Source organism: Hyperoodon ampullatus, assembly GCF_949752795.1.
Source record: "Hyperoodon ampullatus genome assembly, chromosome: 6".
NCBI classification, from domain to species: domain Eukaryota; kingdom Metazoa; phylum Chordata; class Mammalia; order Artiodactyla; family Ziphiidae; genus Hyperoodon; species Hyperoodon ampullatus.
This window is the reverse complement of record NC_136919.1, coordinates 119,590,079-119,609,201: the sequence shown is the minus strand read 5'-3', so window position 1 is coordinate 119,609,201 and position 19,123 is coordinate 119,590,079. Positions and strand designations below refer to the sequence as shown.

The following is a 19,123-nucleotide window of genomic DNA, read 5'->3' as shown; positions in this document are numbered from 1 at the left end:
GTGATTGCCTATCTTGGCTCTGATGCATTACGGGCTTATTTTATACTTCATTCCCAAAAGGCAACTTTGCAAGTGCTTGAGGAACTGTTTTCCCCATGGGTCTTCTACATGTGTTGGGCTGTAGACTCACACACATCACCCAGCATGTAACAGACCCCTTGGTGAGCCGTTAATGAATGTCACTGTGGGGGCCACCTCCTCTCCTGGCTGTTACTAGAAGTCATATGTCTTTGCCACGTGCCTAAGCACAACTCCAATCACTGGCCCATCTGTAGCCACACAGAAACACCATTCAGACATTGATATGCAGCCTGTCCGGACACACACCTGCTTTCACATTCACATGCAGACCCACTAGCAAACAGGCATGACCAACTTCAGCCAATGGTTCTGGTTCCATGGCTTGTGATCACCAATCTGTTCGCCAAGACAATACTTGTGGAAGCTCTGACACAAGCTCTGACTCTGGAAGCATCTCCCAGATGATCGGTCAGGGTAGAAGGGAGTGGTAAAGCTAGCCCAGTGGGTTTTGAGAACCCCTTCCTGAGTGCTAGCCCTATAATTCTGGCACCTGCCCCCAAAAAACCCAGTGGCACCTCAGGCTCAGGCGTCCTGCTCTGTGACAGAAGGCAGTTGCCACACAATCCAGGTCCTTGGGCCTCTTTTCTTGAAGGAAGGCAAGAAGGAAGGAAGAAAGGAATACCTTTACAAAAGACTCCTGGTTGTGACCAAAGTTTTACAAGCTTAATTGCAAACACAAGAGTAAGCAATTTGGAACTTAATGCAAATACTGGAGCACAGACTAGTATTTCTCTCACATGAAACCTCAGCAACGACTATACATCTTAGCAGAGCCTGGGTTTTTCTTTCTTGCAAGGCAGACCCCTCCAGGGCTGACTTGTTCAACAAGGCTTTGAGCACCTGAGGCCCCAGCAGGGAGGTCTAGCCAGTATAACCTGCTTTCTGTCTCCCCCATCCCTCTCCTTGGTCAAAAATCTTTAATTAGCTGGGGACCTTGTTTGTTCTCCTTCCCCGCTATTCCCAGGGATCTGAAGGCTCCACCACTTCTGTGCTAGAGAGACCTTTCTATCACAGCTTCTCTCTGCCTTTTTGTTTTTCCCTTTCATGATCAGAACAACAAAAAAAAAAGCCTGGGGAAAGAAATAATCTCTCCTTCTGAGTCTGGATAAGACCCTATAACTATCTCTTTCCAATCAGGAACAAGTTTCCATGACAACCATGCTTCCGGATGCCACCGCTAACTTAGCAGGTAGTGTTCACGTCAAATAGAGAGTTCTTTACCGACCTCCGTGGTTTCTGTACTTCACTGTTGCTACAGGCCTCTAACGCACCAGATGTCTGCATGAACTGTATCTTAAAAGGGTTTTTTCCTTTTTCCTTGTAAACATCAGAAAGACCCAAAAAAACTGCTTGGTATTTTCCTTACAGTAATCATTAAAAAGCATACCGATAGATTCAAAAGTATACATGGAAGAGAATGTGTGGAGGAGGGAAGCATAAATAGGTGGATGGAGAATGGCTGGGCTGTGATGACAGCTGGGTGACTTACACCACAGTCAATGGCATAAGTTTTGAGCTGAGAGCTAATGAGGTTGGGAAATATGACCTCAGGTAAGTTACTTATTCTCTCTGAGCCTCAACACTCCCTCTGTAAAAAAGCAGAAACTGAGGCCCTTCATGGGGCTGTTTGAAAGATCAGATGGAAAAAAGCAAAGATGCAAAAAGTGCTTGTTACAGTGTCTGGCACATAGTAGGAGTTCAACAAAGGGCAATTATCATGTTGTTCTTGTTACGGTGAAGAACTGAATTGGAGAGAGTCTGAGCAAACCAGCAACCACGATATTCTAATTGATGATTAACATTTTGCTGGCAGACAGTAACAATATAAGCAGTAGATATCTGGAGGTTTTCTTAGCAACTTTTCCTCTTAGGCTATTAAGTCAGGTCTGCAATTACAGGAAGGAATCTATTCATTTCCATTCCTAAGCTTTAAGAGGATACACCTGGGCAATCTCCAGGGTTCATCTGAATCTCTCTATTTATAGTTCTGCATAAGCATTTGTTTAATTTTGAAACAGAAGCAGAGGAAAAAAATGGATTAACCATGAACATATTTGTTCGATATTCCACATTTTCAACACCGATCAGAATATTTCAATTCTTCTCCAGAAGCAAGAAAAAGAAGAATATGTATATTTTCATGACATTTTCATTGGTGCACAGTTCAAATTTCATTTCAAAATCAGAATTCATATTGCAGCAAACAAATCGACCCGCTCATTATCGAACAAACTCCCAAACTCCAATTCCCCCCCCGCCCCGCCTACATTCGCAGCACCCTCAAAGAGCTGAGAGGGCCCACAGATAACACCAATGCCAACCTTTATTTTTAAATGATAAAAGTATTTACATATTTTTTAAAATCCCATTTCTGTCAATGTGGTGGGCTGTATACTAGATAAACTCTCCCTATTAAGAACTCTTAAGATAGTAAATAAAATATTCTTTTAAAAAATGTATTTTACAGTATGGATGTGCCTCAGGAAATTCAAAACAGAACTATCATACGATCCAGCAACCTCTCTTCTGGGTATACACACAAAGGAAATGAAATCCGTATCTTAAAGAGACATCTCTGCTCCCATGTGCACTGCAGCATTATTCACAATAGCCAAGGTATGAAACAACCTAAATGTCCATCAATGAAGGGATAAAGAAGATGTGGCACATACACACGGAATACTATTCAGTCTAAAAAAATGAAGGAAATCCTGTCATTTGCAACAACATGAGTGAGCCTGTAGGACAGTATGCTAAGTGAAATAAACTAGACACAGAAAAAAAATACTGCACCGTCTCACTTACAAGTGGAGTCTAAAAAAATCGAACTCACAGAAGCAGAGAGTAGAATGGTGGTTACCAGGGAAATGGGGAGATGTTGGTCAAAGGGTACAAACGTTTATTTATGTAAGATGAATTAGCTGTAGAGATACAAGGTACAGCATGGTGACTGTACTTAGTAATACTGTATTGTATACTTGGAATTTGCTAAGAGAGTAGATCAAAGGTGCTCTCACCACCCAAAAAAAGTACATGAGGAGATGGGTATGTTAATTAGCTTGACTATTAGTAATTGTTTCACTATGTATATCAAAGTATCATGCTGTACACCTTAAATATATACCATTTTCATATTTAAAATGAAAAAAAAATTTTAAGAGAAAAATAATGTGTTTTAAATGTGACCAGAGCTGGCAGAAAGGTAAAAGGAAATCCTTGAAGGCCAGAAATAACAAAACAAAACAAATTCCAGAAAGGTTATCTGGTCATTGAGCTAGAATTTGCCACGGAGGCAACTGCCTATCCCGGTCAGCAAATATTTTTCTGTAAAGGGCCGGATCATAAACATTTTAGGTTTCACAGGCCATACTGTCTCAGATGCATCCACTCAAGTGCAACTGTGGCATGAAAACATTCACAGATAACATAAATAAATAGTCATGTCTGTGTTTAAAGAAAAAAAAACTTTATATAAACAGGCAGCAGGCAGGATTTAGCCTGCAAGCTACAGTTTGACAATCCCTTCATTATAGCCTGATTTTTAGTGTCTTTCCCTCAAGAAAACAAGTCTGGTATATGACATATTTGTCCCAGGTGATAGAGTGATGTGGTGATGGTCCCAATGTCTTCACATCTCCCTGTACACCTGCCTTTGGGAAGTCCCTCCCACACAGATTCTGGGCTAGGCCATGTGACCTGCTTTGGTCAATGGGACCAATAGTAAATGTGACTCAGAGATTTGAAAAGTACTAGCAGAATGGTGCCTGTCCTCTCTTACTGCTCCGTATCTCTGCATCCGCCATCACGTGAATTCACCCAGGCCAGTGTGTGAAGACATACGTTCCATCAACCCCATTACCCCAGGCAAGAGGAAGTGACAGCCAGCAGCAACTGCCAGATGTATGAGCGAAGCCATCAAAGACCAACTAGCCCCCAGGCAACCCACCAGTTGACTGAAATCACATGAATGAACCCAGATGAAACCAGCAGAAGAACCACCAGGCTGAGCTTAGTCTAAATTGCTGACCCACAGAATCATAAGGTAACAAATGATTGTTTTAGCGATTAAGTTTCAGGGTGATTTTTCTGCAACAAAAGCTAAATGACACATTCCGTAGGAAGTCTATTATCTTCTAAAAATATGAAGTGAAAGGCCAGCAAGTATATTTATAGTAACAGGCAAGAGAAGACTGAGAAAACACACAAAAAAATTATTTCCATTTTAAAGATCCCGTCATCCACCAGCAGGGACGAGTCCATCCTTGTTCCTTATGTGATAGAGCAAATTCTTCCTACCTGAGCAGACTTCTTCATAAGTAGGATTGGGAGTGTAGCCTCCTGCATAACCAACTTGAGTTGAATATACTCCTTTCAGGGTCCAGAATTTCCTTTCAGCTCCCCAGAAACAGCCCATTCCTAAGAAAAAATATGATACTGATTAGTCCTTTATCAAAAACAAGGTGGTCATTGCATATCAGAAGCCCTGTTACACTAGAAAAGAGAGGTTGTTCCTGTCATCTGGTAATCAAAAATGACTAAGATTTTATCTTTTGAAGAAGTAGAGTTTTTAACACCTAAAAAGAATTTTATTTAAGGTTATTTTCACAGAATGTCTCTTTGCTTTAGTTGTGCAAAAACTTAGAAAGCCTCAAATTTTAATGGAGTTAGTAAAGCTATACCTTTTGAAATAACACAGCAAAAGGATAACTGCATTTGATGAATGATTTCCACACTCAGTTCATTATGGACTTGTCAAAACATAGTAGGTTGTAGGAATAGTAGAAATTTATTTAATGATCAGCATCCTGGTCGTGCTTTCTTTAAAAATTCTACCAAAGGAAGGTAACACTAAATTACTGATTTAAATGGGAAAACTTCCCCAAATCAAAACGGATTGACACAGTATTTGATTAACGATTTCATATGTGTTCAGTTTTTTAAAATGTTTAAAGTCATTAGAAACTTTCATGTGATAAATCGCTGCTCACCAAAAAGAACCGTTTTCTGAGTTCGAGTACTGAACATAATGAATAAGGAAAGAGAGACAGGGGAAGGCAGGGAAAGAGGGAACAACAAATAAAGAAACTCACAAAAATGGCATTCCATTCAACTAGCAAACATTGTGCTCACACCATTGGTTAGTTATTGGATTCCTTTGAACATATGATGAAAACTAAGAACCATCTCCCAAGGATGCACATACTTACACACATCTAAAATGCTGCATTACTTTTCCTGGGCTCCAAATAAAGAATCTTCATTTTTCTACCGAGTTTCTACACTGTCCACAACTGCTATTCTGTGGTCAATTCCTAGATGTAAACAAGATTCCTGCCTCACTCAAGTTTTACATGGCTTTATAAGTCACATATAATTAAGATCATAGGTAGAACAGTTGGCAAATTAATATATTCCTCCTACTTTAACAATCACTAGATTTGCTAGATTTGATGACAGAGCTAAAAGAAAAATTAGAAGTTTACTGAAATTCTTGACACTTGTTAATATACTACTTTAAGAATTCAGAGCAACAACCAAAAAGAAATGTGAATGATGTTATATATTATAAAAAATATATTTGCTCAACTGTGATAGGAAACATACTAACCTATAGTAGGTTAACAGTTAAAAAATATGATAGAGCCAAATGATGAAGTTTAATGCAGTAAAAAAATTACTATTGTGATAACAATGCAATATGGAAATATGTATATAATTATATCATAATTACCTAAGGCTAAATTTAAAAGGGAAAATCACAGTTATATGCATGTTTTTATCACAAAACTATGAAAAAAATTCATACCAAAATAGACTAGAAAGAAATATATAAAATCATAATCATGATTATATTATAGCAGTGAGAATATACAAATATTTTTTTCATTTTTCAAGTTTGTATGTAATAGATTTACATTACTTTATTTTATTATTTTTTTCAGAAGCCAGGAATAGATTATTTTTTTTTTTGGCTGTGTTGGGTCTTCATTGCTGCGCGCGGGCTTTCTCTAATTGCGGCGAGCGGGGGCTACTCTTCATTGTGGTGCACAGGCTTCTTGTTGCGGTGGCTTCTCTTGTTGCAGAGCATGGGCTCTAGGCGCACAGGCTTCAGTAGTTGTGGCACGTGAGCTCAGTAGTTGTGGCTCATGGGCTCTAGAGCACAGGCTCTGTAGTTGTGGTGCATGGGCTCAGTTGCACCGCGGCATGTGGGATCTTCCTGGAACAGGGCTCGAACCCGAGTCCCCTGCATTGGCAGGTGGATTCTTAACCACTGCGCCACCAGGGAAGTCCCTACATTACTTTAAAAACAAAAAATACATACAATTTTTAAGGGAAAGAAAAAAATTCAAGGAAAAACATAAGCATATGCATTGTTCAAGTTACACACCACTAGATACCATTTTTCCTGTTTACAAGTGAATTGTTTGCTGCTAGTGAATATAACTAAATATTTACTGAGTATTTACTAAAATTGACTATCCTCAAGTCTCTGAAACAAGGATTCACTGCTAATTTTACTTCCCTACATTCCTGGGATGAGGGAATTATATTAGTCAGCGTTCTCCAAAGGAACAGAACCAACAGGATTTATACAAATATATATATACAGAGAGATTCATTATGATGAATTGGCTCCCACAGTTATGGAGGTTGAGGAGTCCCATGAGCTACAGTCTGCAAGCTGGAGGCCCAGGAAAGGTGGTACTATAATTCTAGTCCAAACCTGAAAGCCTGAGAACCAATGATGTGAATCCCAGTCTAAGTCTGAAGGCCTGATAACCAGGAGCACTGACGCTCAAGGACAGGAGGAGATGGGTGTCCCAGCTCAAGCAAAGAGAGTGAATTCACCCTCCCTCTGCCATTTGGTTCTGTGCAGACCCTCAATGGTTTGGATGATGCCCACCTGCACTGGTGAGGTTGATTTACTCAGTGTACTGATTCAAATGCTAATCTCTTCCAGAAACGCTCACAGACACACCCAGAAATGATGTTTTACCAGCTTTCTGGGCATCCCTTAGCCAAGTCAAGTCGACACATAAAATTAACCATCACAGGAATGATGACAGGGAATCTCTGGAGAAGGACAGGTAGAAAAGGAGCTGGGCAGCATTACTGAACATAAAAGGCCACAAAGGCATCCAGGAGCCGTGCGGTGTGCCAAGCTGAGGCACCGTAGCCCCTGAAGTTCGGAAACTGAGGAGTTCACCGAATAAAATATTTCTGTATCTCACAGCGACTAACAGTGATGGTACCGAAGAGAACTGCACGCCTTCAGTATTCTCCACACACGGTATATAATGGGCTATTTTAGCAACCAGCCTATCCTGACCATTGTCTATAGTACCACACAGACGGCCCCAGAGTCCATATCTTTCACGTCTTCACTACATCCTCGTGATATAAAACTTAAAATGACCAAACAAAAATTTATTGCAGGTAGAGAGATATTTAACCCCCTTTTATGTTTAATAAGGATCAAGATAAGACCTCTGATAGCAGGGAGAATGAACTAGCTCCAGCTGGACAAAGGTCTTCAAGGGGGGCCATGTGTGGCTGAAATAATCCTCCAGGGAACTGTTATACAACGAATGTCAAAATTTTTAGAAAGGTACTTAACTTAGGATAAGCAGTAGCTCTAAGAATAAAACTCCTCCCTGAAGCAATCGGATGTTTTATCTAGTGGCTTCCAGTATAACCTAAGCATTCTTTTATTTGGCTTCGAGTGTGTGTGTGTTTAAACAAAGCAAGGTTTATTAATGGCAGAATTTCTCAGAATTTACCGCAGTCTAGTAAACAACATGAATATCATCAAAGAAGATGCAGTGGGCACTATTTTATTTAAAATATTTTATATTTTAACCTTTTATTATAAAGTAAAACAGATACAGAAAAACCACACAAAACAGATGCAAAATTCAATGTCTATTATTACTCAAATGGCCTACTAACCACCACCCAGGTCAAGATTTAAACTTTGCCACCCACCCCAGAAATCCCTCCTTGTATGACACCACAGTCACAACTCCCTTCCTTCCCCCAAAACTAACCACTGTCTGAATTTTATCGTATTCACTTCCTTATGTTTCTTTATATTTTTATCATTCAAGTTATCCATCCTGATACTATACTTTGGTCTTGCTCATTTTTAAAAAACTGATTATGTCTTTAAAGTTCTTTCAATTGACAGGTTCCCTCTCCATTCTTTTCCTTTTAAGTTATCTATTGAAGAAAACATGAGCCACTTGACCTGCAGAATTTCCCACAGCGTGGATTTTGCCAATTGCATTCTTGTGGTGCAATTCAACTTGTTCCTCTATCCTCAATATTTCCTGCAAATTTGCTGCTGGATCCAGAGGTGTGATCAACCTCAGATTTCATCCTTTGGCAAAACTATAGGTGGTACTGTGTAATTTTTTTAACTTTTTAAAAGTTTTTTTCCAGCTTTATTGGTATATAATTGACATATGACATTTATAACACCATCACATATTTGACACACATATATACTGTGAAATAATTAAAATAAGGTTAGTTAACACATTTATCACCTCACACAATTACAATGTTTTGTAGTGAGAATATTTAAAATCTACTCTCTTAGCAACTGTCAACTATAAAGTACAGTATCATTAACTATAGTCACCATGATGAATATTAGATGCCCAGAACTTATTCATCTTATAACTGGAAGTTTGTAAACAATTCCCCCAACAACCTCTGGAAACCACCATTCTACTCTCTGTTCTACGAATTTGTCTGTTTTCTTAGCTTCTAATGTAAGTGAAATTATACAGTATTTGTCTTCTCTGTATGACTTATTTCATTTAGGATAATGCCCTAAAGGTCTACCCACATTGTCACAAATGACAGAATTCCTTTGTTTTTTATGGCTAATATTACATTATGTGTGTGTATACATACACGCACACACATACATATACATATTTATATACACATCAATAGCACACCATCCTTATCCATTAGTCTGTTAATAGCCATTTAGGTTGTTTCCATCTCTTGGCTATGGCTGATAATGCTGGAATGAACATGGGAGTGCAGATATCTCTTCGAGATACTGATTTCATTTCCTTTGGATATATACCCAGAAGTGGGATTGCTTGATTATTCAGTAGTTCTATTTCTAATTTCTGAGGAACCTCCATTCTGTTTTCCATAATGGCTTTACCTACTTACATTCCCACCAACAGTGCACTAGGGTTCCCTTTTCTCCACATCCTTGCCATCCTTGTTATCTTTTGCCTTTTCAGCAGTAGCCATTCTAACAGATGTGAAGTGATATCTCACTGTGGGTTTGATTTGCATTTCCCTGATGATCAGTGATATTGAGCATCTTTTCATGTACTTGACCATTTTTAAGTCTTCTTAGAAAAATGTCTATTCAGGTCCTCTGCCATTTTCAATCAGATGATTTGGAGGGGTTTTTTTGAGGGAGGGTTATTGAATTGTATGAGTTCCCAATATATTTTGGATATTAACCCCTTATCTGATACATGGTTTGCAAATATTTTCTCCATTCCATTGCTTCTTCATTCTGTTGTTTCTGTGGCTGTGCATAAGCTTTTTAGTTTGATGTAATGTCACTTGTTTATTTTTGCTTTGTTGCTTGTGCTCTTGGTGTCATATCCAAAATATCATTGCCAAGGCCAATGTCAAGGAGCTTTTTTTCTCTCTGTTTCCTTCTAGGAGTTCTATGGTTTCAGATCTTTACATTCAAGTCTTCAATTCATTTCAAGTTAATTTTTCTGAGTGGTGTGAGATAGGGGTCCATTTTTTTGTATGTGAATATCCATTTCTCTCAACATCATTTATTTAATAGATTTTTCCCCACTGAGTATTCTTGGCTCCATTGTCAAGTGTTAGTTGGCCATATATGCTTGAGTTATTTTCGGGCTCTCTATTCTATTCTATTCTATTTCATTCGTCTATGTGTCTGTTTTTATTGCAGTAACATATTGTTTTGATTACTATAGTTTTGTAGTATAATTTGAAATCAGGAAGTGTGATGCCTTCAGCTTTGCTCTTCTTTCTCAAAATTGATTTGGCTCTTTGGGATCTTTTTTGGTTCCATACACATTTTAGGATTATTTTTTCTATTTCTGTAAAAAATGCCATTGGAATTTTGATATTGGGTTTAATGTGGAATTACATTTAATCTATAGAATGGCCTTGGGTAGTATGGACATTTTAACAATATTAATCTTTCCAATCCATGAACATGAGATATCTTTCCTCTTATTTGTGTCTTCTTCAATTTCTTTCATCAATGTCTTATAGTTTACAGTATAAATATTTGTCACTTCCTTGGGTAAATTTATTCCTGATTATTTTATTGCTTTTGATGCTATTGTGAGTGAGATTGTTTTCTCTATTTCTCTTTCAGATATTTCATTTTTACTGTATGGAAATGCAATTGATTTTCATATGTTGCATTACTGTAACTTTATTGGATTCATTGATTACTTTTAACAGTTTTTTGGTGAAGTCTTTAGGGTATTCTATATATAAGATCATGTCATCGACAGACAATTTTACTTCTTCCTTTCTGATAGGGTACCTTTAATTTCCATTTCTTGCCTAATTGCTCTGGATAAGATTTCCAGTATATGTTGAATAGGAGTACAGAGAGTATCTTCTTTCTGATCCGAACAGAAAAGCTTTCAGCTTTTCACCACTGACTATGACGTTATCTGTGGGTCTGTCATATTTGGCCTTTATTACATTGAAGTATGTTTCTCCTATACCTCTCAAATTTGTTTGAGAGCTTTTGTCATGAAAGGGTGTTGAATTTTGGCAAGCAATTTCTCTGCATCTATTGAGAGTCATGATTTTTATCCTTCATTCTATTAATCTGGTATATCTCATTTACTGATTTGCAGCTGTTGACCCATCCTTGCATCCCAGGGATAAATCCTGCTTGATCATGGTGTGTGATCCTTCCAATGTGCTGTTGAATTTGATTTGCTAATATTTTGTTGAGAATTTTTGCATCTACATTATTCAGTGATCCTGGCTTGTAGTTTTCTTCTCTTGTAGCATCTTTATCTGCCTTTTATATCAGGGTAATGCTGGCCTCATAAAATTAGTTTGAGACTGTCCCCTCCTCTTCAGTTTTTTTGGAAGAGTCTGAGGACTAGCGTTAATTCTTCTTTAAATGTTTGGCAGAATTTGCCAGTGAAGATATCTGGTCCTGGGTCTTTTTGAGGGGGTAGGATTTTTTTATTACTATCTCAGTCTCCTTAATTGGTTTGCTCAGGTTTTCTGTCTTCATGATTCAGTCTTGGTGGGTTGTATGTTTCTAGGCACTTATCCATTTCTTCTAGGTTATCCAATTTGTTGGTGTATACTTTTTCACAGCAGTCTTTTTTTTTTTTTTGTAAACAAAAATATTTTTTTATTAGTTTCTGCTTTATAACAAAGTGAATCAGTCATACATATACATCTGTTCCCACAACCCTTCCCTCCTGCGTCTCCCTCCCTCCCACCCTCCCCATCCCACCCCTCCAGGCGGTCACAAAGCACCGAGCTGATCTCCCTGTGCTCTGCGGCTCACAGCAGTCTTTTATGATCCTTTGTATTTCTGTGGTATCAGTTGTAATGTCTCATTTATAGTTTTGTTTATTTGAGTCCTCTCTCCTTTATTCTTGGTTAGTCTAGCTAAAGGTTTATCAATTCTGTTTATCTTTTTCAAAAAACCAACTCTTAGTTTCAATGATTTTTTTCTGTTTTCTTTCTAGTCTTGATTTCATTTACTTCTGCTGTGATCTTTATTATCTCCTTCCTTCTGGTAACTTTGGGCTTAGATTATTCTTTTTCTAAATCCTTAAGGTGTAAAGTAAGGTTGTTTATTAGAGATATTTCTTTTTCTTCAATGTATGCATTTATCACTATAAGCTTCCCTCTTGGGAATGTTTTTACTGCATCCTATAAGTTTTGGTATTTGTGTTTTCATTTTCATTTGTCTCAAAATACTTTCTTGAATTCCCTTTTGATTTCTTCTTTAACTCAGGAGTGTATAGTTTGATTTCCACTACTTTTGAATATTTCAGTTTTCCTCCTGTTATTATTTCCACTTTCATACCACTGTGTTTGGAAAACATACTAGATGTGATTTCAGTTTTCTTAAATTTGTTAAGGCTTGCTTTGTGGCCTAATATATAATCGATCCTGGAGAATATTCCATGTGTGCTTGCAAAGAATGTGTATTCTGGTGCTGTTGGATGGAATATTCTGTATATGTCTGTCAGGTATATTTAGTTTCTAGTGTTATTCAGACCTACTGTTTCCTTATTGATTTTCTGTCTGGGTGATCTACCGGATGTTAAAAGAGGGGTATTGACGTCTACTACTATTATTTTATTGCTGCCTATTTCTCCCTTCAGTTCTGTTAAGATTTGCCTTAAATAGTTAGATGTTCCAATGCTGGATACATATATTTACAATTGTTATATCATCTTGATGAATTAATCCCTTTGTCACTGTGTAGTCACCTTCTTTGTCTCTTGTGACCAATTTTGAACGAAAGTTTATTTTATCTGATATAAGTATAGTCACTCCTGTTATCTGTTGGTTACCATTTGCATGGAGTATCTTTTTCCATCCCTTTGCTTTCTACCTATGTATACTTAAAGCTACTGTGAGTCTCTTACAGGCAGCATATTGTTGAATACTGTTTTTTTTAAAACCATTCAGCCACTATGTGTCTTTTGAATGAAGAATTTAGTTCATTTATGTTTAAAGTAATTATTCATAGGTAAGAACTTTCTCTTGCCATTTTACTCATTATTTTCTGACTGCCTATTTTTTTACTTCCTTCTTTCTTTTTCCTCTCTTACTGTCTTCCTTTATAATTTGTCTTTTGTAATGGTATTCTTTAATACCTTTGTCTTTTGGGTAACTACTATAGGTTTTTTCCTTTGTGGTTACCATAAGGCTTATATTAAACATCTTATAGATATAATAGTCTATTTTAAGCTGATAACTTAGCTTCGATTACATACAAAAACTCTATACTTCTCTTTCCCTCACATTTTATGCTATTGATGTCACACTTTACATTTTTTATATTGCTCATCTGTTAATAAGTTACTACAGCTATAGTTATTTTTAATATTATTGGTTTTTAACTTTTCTACTAGAGTTAAAGTGATTTACACACCTCCATTACAGAATTAGGGTGTTCTGCATTTGATTGCATTTTAACCTTTACCAGTCAGTTTTATACTTTTATATATTTTCACGTTGTTTACTTAGCATCCTTTCGTTTCAACTTGAAGAACTCTCTTAACATTTCTTCTAAGGCAGGTCTAGTGGTGATGAACTCCCATAGCTTTTGTTTATCTGGGAATGTCTTTAACTCTTCTTCATTTCTGAAGGACAGTTTTGTTTGGTATAGTATTCTCACCTGGCAGTTTTTTCTTTCAGCACTTTGAATATACCATCCCACCACCTACTGGTCTGCAAGGTTTCTGCAGAGAAATCCACTGATAGCCTCATGGAGATCCCCTTGCAAAGGACAAGTCATTTTTCTCTTGCTGCTTTCAAAATTCTACCCTTGTCTTTGGCTTTTAACATTTTAATTACAATGTATCTCAGAGTAATGTTCTTTCGGTTGATCCTGCTTGGGGTCCTTTGAGCTTCCTATACTTGCGTGTCATTATCATTCCCAAGACTTGCAAAGTTTTCAGCTATTATTTCTTTAAATAATCTTTTCCCTCCTTTCTCTCTCTCTTCTCCTTCTAGGACTCCCATGATAGAAATTTTCAAACACTTGAGGGTATCACATAATTTGCATAAGTTTTCTTCACTCTTTTTCATTCTTTGTCCTTTTTGTTCCTCTAACTAGCTAATTTCAAATGATTTGTCTTTACGTTCACTGATTCATTCTTCTACATGAACAAATCTGTTGTTGAAGTTCTCTACTGAGCTTCAACATTCCATTGTATTCTTCAGCTCCAATAATTCTGTTTAGCTCTTTTTATGGTTTTATTTCTTTATTAAACTTTTCACTTTATTCATGCATCATTTTCTTGATTTTGTTTAGTTGTCTACTTGTGTTCTCTTGCATTTCATTCAATTTCTTTAAGACGATTATTTTGAATTCCTTGTCAGGCAAAGCACAGATCTCCATTTCTTTGCCTTTGGAGCTGTATTCGTTTCTTTTGGCAGTGTCATATTTGCCTGATTCTTCATGATCCATGTAGCCTTGCATTAGTGTCTGTGCATTTTTCAAAATTTTATTTTATTGAAGTATAGTTGATTTACAATGTGTTGATTTCTGCTGTACAGCAAAGTGATTCAGTTATACATATATATACATTCTAGGGTCTGTGCATTTGAAGGAGCAAACACTTCTTCCAGTCTTTACAGACTGGTTTCTATGTTCTTTGATCAGGAAGCACATAATGTCTGGCCATCTCTCTTTTTGTGATGTTAGCATCTACTGATGCTCAATGCTTAGGTGTGTTAATTCCTTGAGAGCTGCAAAATGGTGATTTTCAATTCTCTCACTTCTTTTTCATTCATTAGTTGAAATACCTTTATAATGAAAAGCTTCCCCTCAACTATTATTTTGTTACTCAGTGGTACAGTTCATAAAATAAAGGGAAGATAAATGTTGGATTATGTCCATTGACTTAGCAGTCTTCAAGATGATGAACTTGCCCAATCCAAGGTTGACCAATTTTTTTTTAAGATTTTTTTTTTAAATTTATGGCTGTATAGGGTCTTTGTTGCTGTGCACAGGCTATCTCTAGTTGCGGCGAGCAGGGGCTACTCTTTGTTGCAGTGCACAGGCTTCTCATTGCGTGGCTTCTCTTGTTGTGAAGCAAGGGCTCTAGGTGCACAGGCTTCTCATTGCGTGGCTTCTCTTGTTGTGAAGCAAGGGCTCTAGGTGCACAGGCTTCAGTAGTTGTGGCACGCAGGCTCAGTAGTTGTGGCTCATGGGCTCTAGAGTGCAGGTTCAGTAGTTGTAGCACACAGGCTTAGTTGCTCCACGGCATGTGGGATCTTCCCAGACCAGGGCTTGAACCCGTGTGCCCTACACTGGCAGGCAGATTCTTAACCACTGTGCCACCAGGGAAGTCCGACCAATTAGTTTTTAAAATATCATTATAAACGCATTTATTTAAACATATTTGATATGTTTCACCCTTTCAATTACCCCTCTCTTGTAAGCTCTACCTGTCATATCTTTGGCTAGGGAGAGCCTCTTCAAATTGTCTCCTGAGTCCCTTTTGAAATACTCTCAATAGTGTCTTATTGCTTCCTTGCTATCTGGTATGACAGGATATTCCAGGCTTGTATATTTCCTACCCCATGTCTGGAATCAGCCATTTCTCCAAGAAGGCTCGTTTCTTTAAATGAGAATAGGTACCTCAAGACCATCACTTGGGTACTAGTGATACTTACTGCAGAGTGCCCAGCTATGAGACCATGTGGCTAAAACTGCCCATCAAAATCTAAGTCTTGTCAGACCCACCAAATCCTAATGTCAAAAGAGTGCAACAGCAATCCATCACAAGATAGAAGCTGTGCGTCTGGAATCATACAGAAGCAGGACCAGGTGGTCTTGTAGGAATAAGTAGCCAGACTCCCACAGCGTCCAGCAGGGTTGCACCAAAACCACTCCCTCAGTTCACACCTATGGACGTAAGGGGATACTATACAACCAGCTGAAGGACAAGAAAAAGGCTGGATTTTGGTTTATAAATGGTTGGCTTACTATGTACAGATGCAAGCCAAAAATTCATAGCAGCCACACTGTAGTCTCACTCAGGAGTGGCCATAATAAATAGTGATAAAGGAAAATCCTCCCAACTGGTGACCTTCAAACAGTGCACCAGTTGCCCACTTCATGTGGAAGGAAAATAGCCCAACTTTAGAAATCAAGCCTTTAGAAAATGGTTTGGCTGGCTAGTGAGAATCCAGAAGCAAAAATACTGAAAGGGCAGGAACAAGGAAATCTGAGGTAGAAACATGTGGATGGACATAGGAGTGAGTATGTGCTATGAAGATATCTGCATCACTTGTTAAAGCCAGTCGGCGGGCATCCACCAAGAAAGAGGCACTAAACAACAAAGCTGACAAAGTGACCTGGGTTTGTTGGTCAGCCTGGTCAGCCTGTTCCACTGGCCACCCCAGTACTGGCATGATGGGCGCAGGAACAAAGTGGCCATGGTGGCAGAGATGGAGTCAACATTGGCACAACAGTGGACTCCCACTTACCAAGTTTTATCCACTGTTGCCATCACCAAATATCAACTCCAAGCATCTGGTACAGCACCATTTCTCAAGGGGAACAACCAACCACTAGATGGCAAAGGGGAAACGCTGGGTTCCTTCCATGCTGAAAGGGCCAGTGGTTTGTTCTCACAGTAACAGACATATTCCAAGCATGGGTTTCACTTTCCTGCTTTCAGAATCTCAGCCAAGTAGTGTTACATATAACACTGTTTCAGACCAGGAGACCGGGTTTCCAGCACAAAAGATGCAGCAATGAACCCATGACTACAGTTTCCACCTGTCTTATTATATACCACACCATCCAGAAGCTGCTGTTCTGATTAAGCACCGGGACATCCCCAAGGCACAGTTGCAGCACCAGTTCAGGGACAATTCTCTGTGAGGGTACAGTGCTATCTTTTGGAACACTAAATATGCAGTGAATCAATGACCCCAAAGATACTGGGGCACTGTGTCCCAAAAAAGAAAAATACACGTATTAGAAAAAAGGGGTGAAAACAGGATTGGCTCCACTTACCATCATTCCTAATGACCCATTGGGAGACTTTGTACTTCCTGTCCTAGAACTCTTGGCTCTGTAGATAGAGTTAGAGGTCCTGGTCCCCAAAAGGGTACAGGTTCATCAGGGGACACAGCAAGAGTCCACTGAATTATATGCTGCTGCTGTTGCCTAGGCACTCTGGCTCCTTGCGTCCAGGGATAAGCAAGCAAAAAGAGCTTGCCAGGTGGAACTGAGCCACAGCAGTGTAGGAGATCTCTCTTGGGCCTTGAAAACATTTGGTGTTACAAGTTATATAAATGTTAGCCAATGAGATGTTTCAGAATTTTACCTCATTGTGATTTTAACATATACTTGGCTAATTACCAGTAAGGTTAAGCATCTTTTCATATTGTATACTGGCCATTCATGCTTTCTCTTTTGTAAATTGCTTTTGTCCATTTTTCTATTAGCTTATTATATTTTTCTTGTTGATTTGTTGGAGTTTTTATATATTCAGAACACTAATTCTTTTGTCAGTTTTATGTTTGCAGATATCATCTTGTATCTGATGTGCCTTTCACCTTCATTTATGATGCCTATTGTCATGCAAGTATTTTAAATTTTAATTGTGGCTAAATTTCTCTATATTTTCCTTTATAATTTGTGCTTTTTGTATATAATGCATAAGAACTCTTTCTACACATTAAAGTCATAAAGATAGTATCCTATATTTTCAGAACTTTTAAAGTTTTGATCTTCATTTTAGGTTGCTAATCCATCTGGAAATAATTTTTTGTGTAGGGTATGTAGTAGGAATTCAATTTACTTTTTTCTATATGGATAACCAAGTATCCAAAATAAATTATTATTTATTAAATAATCTATTACTTCCTTACTTATCTCTAATGTCATCTCTATCCTATATCATTATGAATGATCCTGTTTCTGGGCTATCTGTTATATTCCATTCATTTGTCTGTTTCTGCACTAATAACACACTGCTCTTCATTCATGTATTCAACAAATATTTATTCATTGCCTACCACGTGCCAAGAAGTGCTCTCGGCACATGGAATACACGACTGAACAAAACAAAGATCCTAACCTCTTACAGAGCTTACACTCTAGTGGCAAAAGACAAATAATATACACTAAAAATAAGAAATAAGCACACGATATAGCAAGTAAGAGAGGTAAAGAGCTATTAAAAAAAAAGAAAAGAAAAGAAAAGTGGAACAGAGTCAGAGGGATCAGGAGTGCTGGGGAAGGTGCAATATTAAATAAGGTCTTGGGGTGGACCTCAAAGAGATGGTGACTTCAATAAAGACTTGAAGGCAGTAAGGAGGTCACCCATTCAGTTATCTGGGGTACGCAGTGTTCCAGGCAGAGAAAAGCATCACTACAAAGGCAACAAGAACATGCCTGCTATGTTTAAGTGGCAGGAAAGAAGCCAGGATGGCTTGGGTGGAGTGAGCAGGGGGAAGCAGTGGGACACAGATCAGGTAAGCCGGATCGTGTAGGGCCTTGGGGGCTACTGTGAGGACTTTGGATTTTACTCTGAGTGAAATGAATAGCCATGGTCGAGTTCTGGGCAGGAGAGGGGAATGACATAACTCAGGTTTTACAGGGTTCACTCTGGCTGTTCTCTGTTGAGAACAGACTGGAGTGGACTAACCGCAGAAGCAGGGAATGCTTAGGAAAACTACTGCTATAGCCCAAGTGAGAGATGCTGGTGGGTCAGACCTGGAAATAGCAGGGGAAGTCACAAGTCATGATCAGATTTGGGATACTTTTTGTAGAACCAAAAGGATTTCCTGACAGATCGGAAGCAAGGTTTGAGAGAAACAGAGAGACAAGGATGATTCTAACTGATTTTAACAGTTTTATATCTCCCTGTCCCATTATTATTCTCCTTCTTTTATCTCACTTTATTGCATTGGCTAGGACCTTCCACACAATGCTGAATAACAGGGGTGATGGTGGGAAGCCCTGTCTCTTCCTAATGTTAGAGAGAATGCTCCAGTAAGGATGAGGTTTGCTGTAGGTTTTCAGCAGATACTCTTTTTCAGGTTAGGAAAGTTTCCTTCCATTCCTAGTTGTAAAGAAAGAGCTTTTTGCCATGAATGAGATTTGAGTTTTAACAATGCTTGCATTCTTTTGAGATGATCATAGGGTTTCCAAATCCTGTAATCTCTTAAAGTAATATATTACTTTTATAAATTTTTCTGAACCATCCTTCAGTAAACTTTACCTACTCATAATGCATTTTAATATTGAAGAATTACTTTTCCTAATATG

At 38.2% G+C, this 19,123-nt stretch overlaps 1 protein-coding gene across 1 annotated transcript in view; it reads right to left on the bottom strand.

The window, feature by feature from the left end:
- The window catches only part of MSRA (methionine sulfoxide reductase A), a gene marked incomplete at its 5' end in the record, with an annotated part of 234,894 nt that overhangs the window by 189,553 nt on the left and 26,218 nt on the right, over positions 1-19,123 (bottom strand). The window contains one exon of the mRNA XM_079706760.1: positions 4,378-4,497. Within this exon, the coding sequence (XP_079562886.1) occupies positions 4,378-4,497 (120 nt within the window). The remainder of the gene's footprint in view (positions 1-4,377; positions 4,498-19,123) is intronic.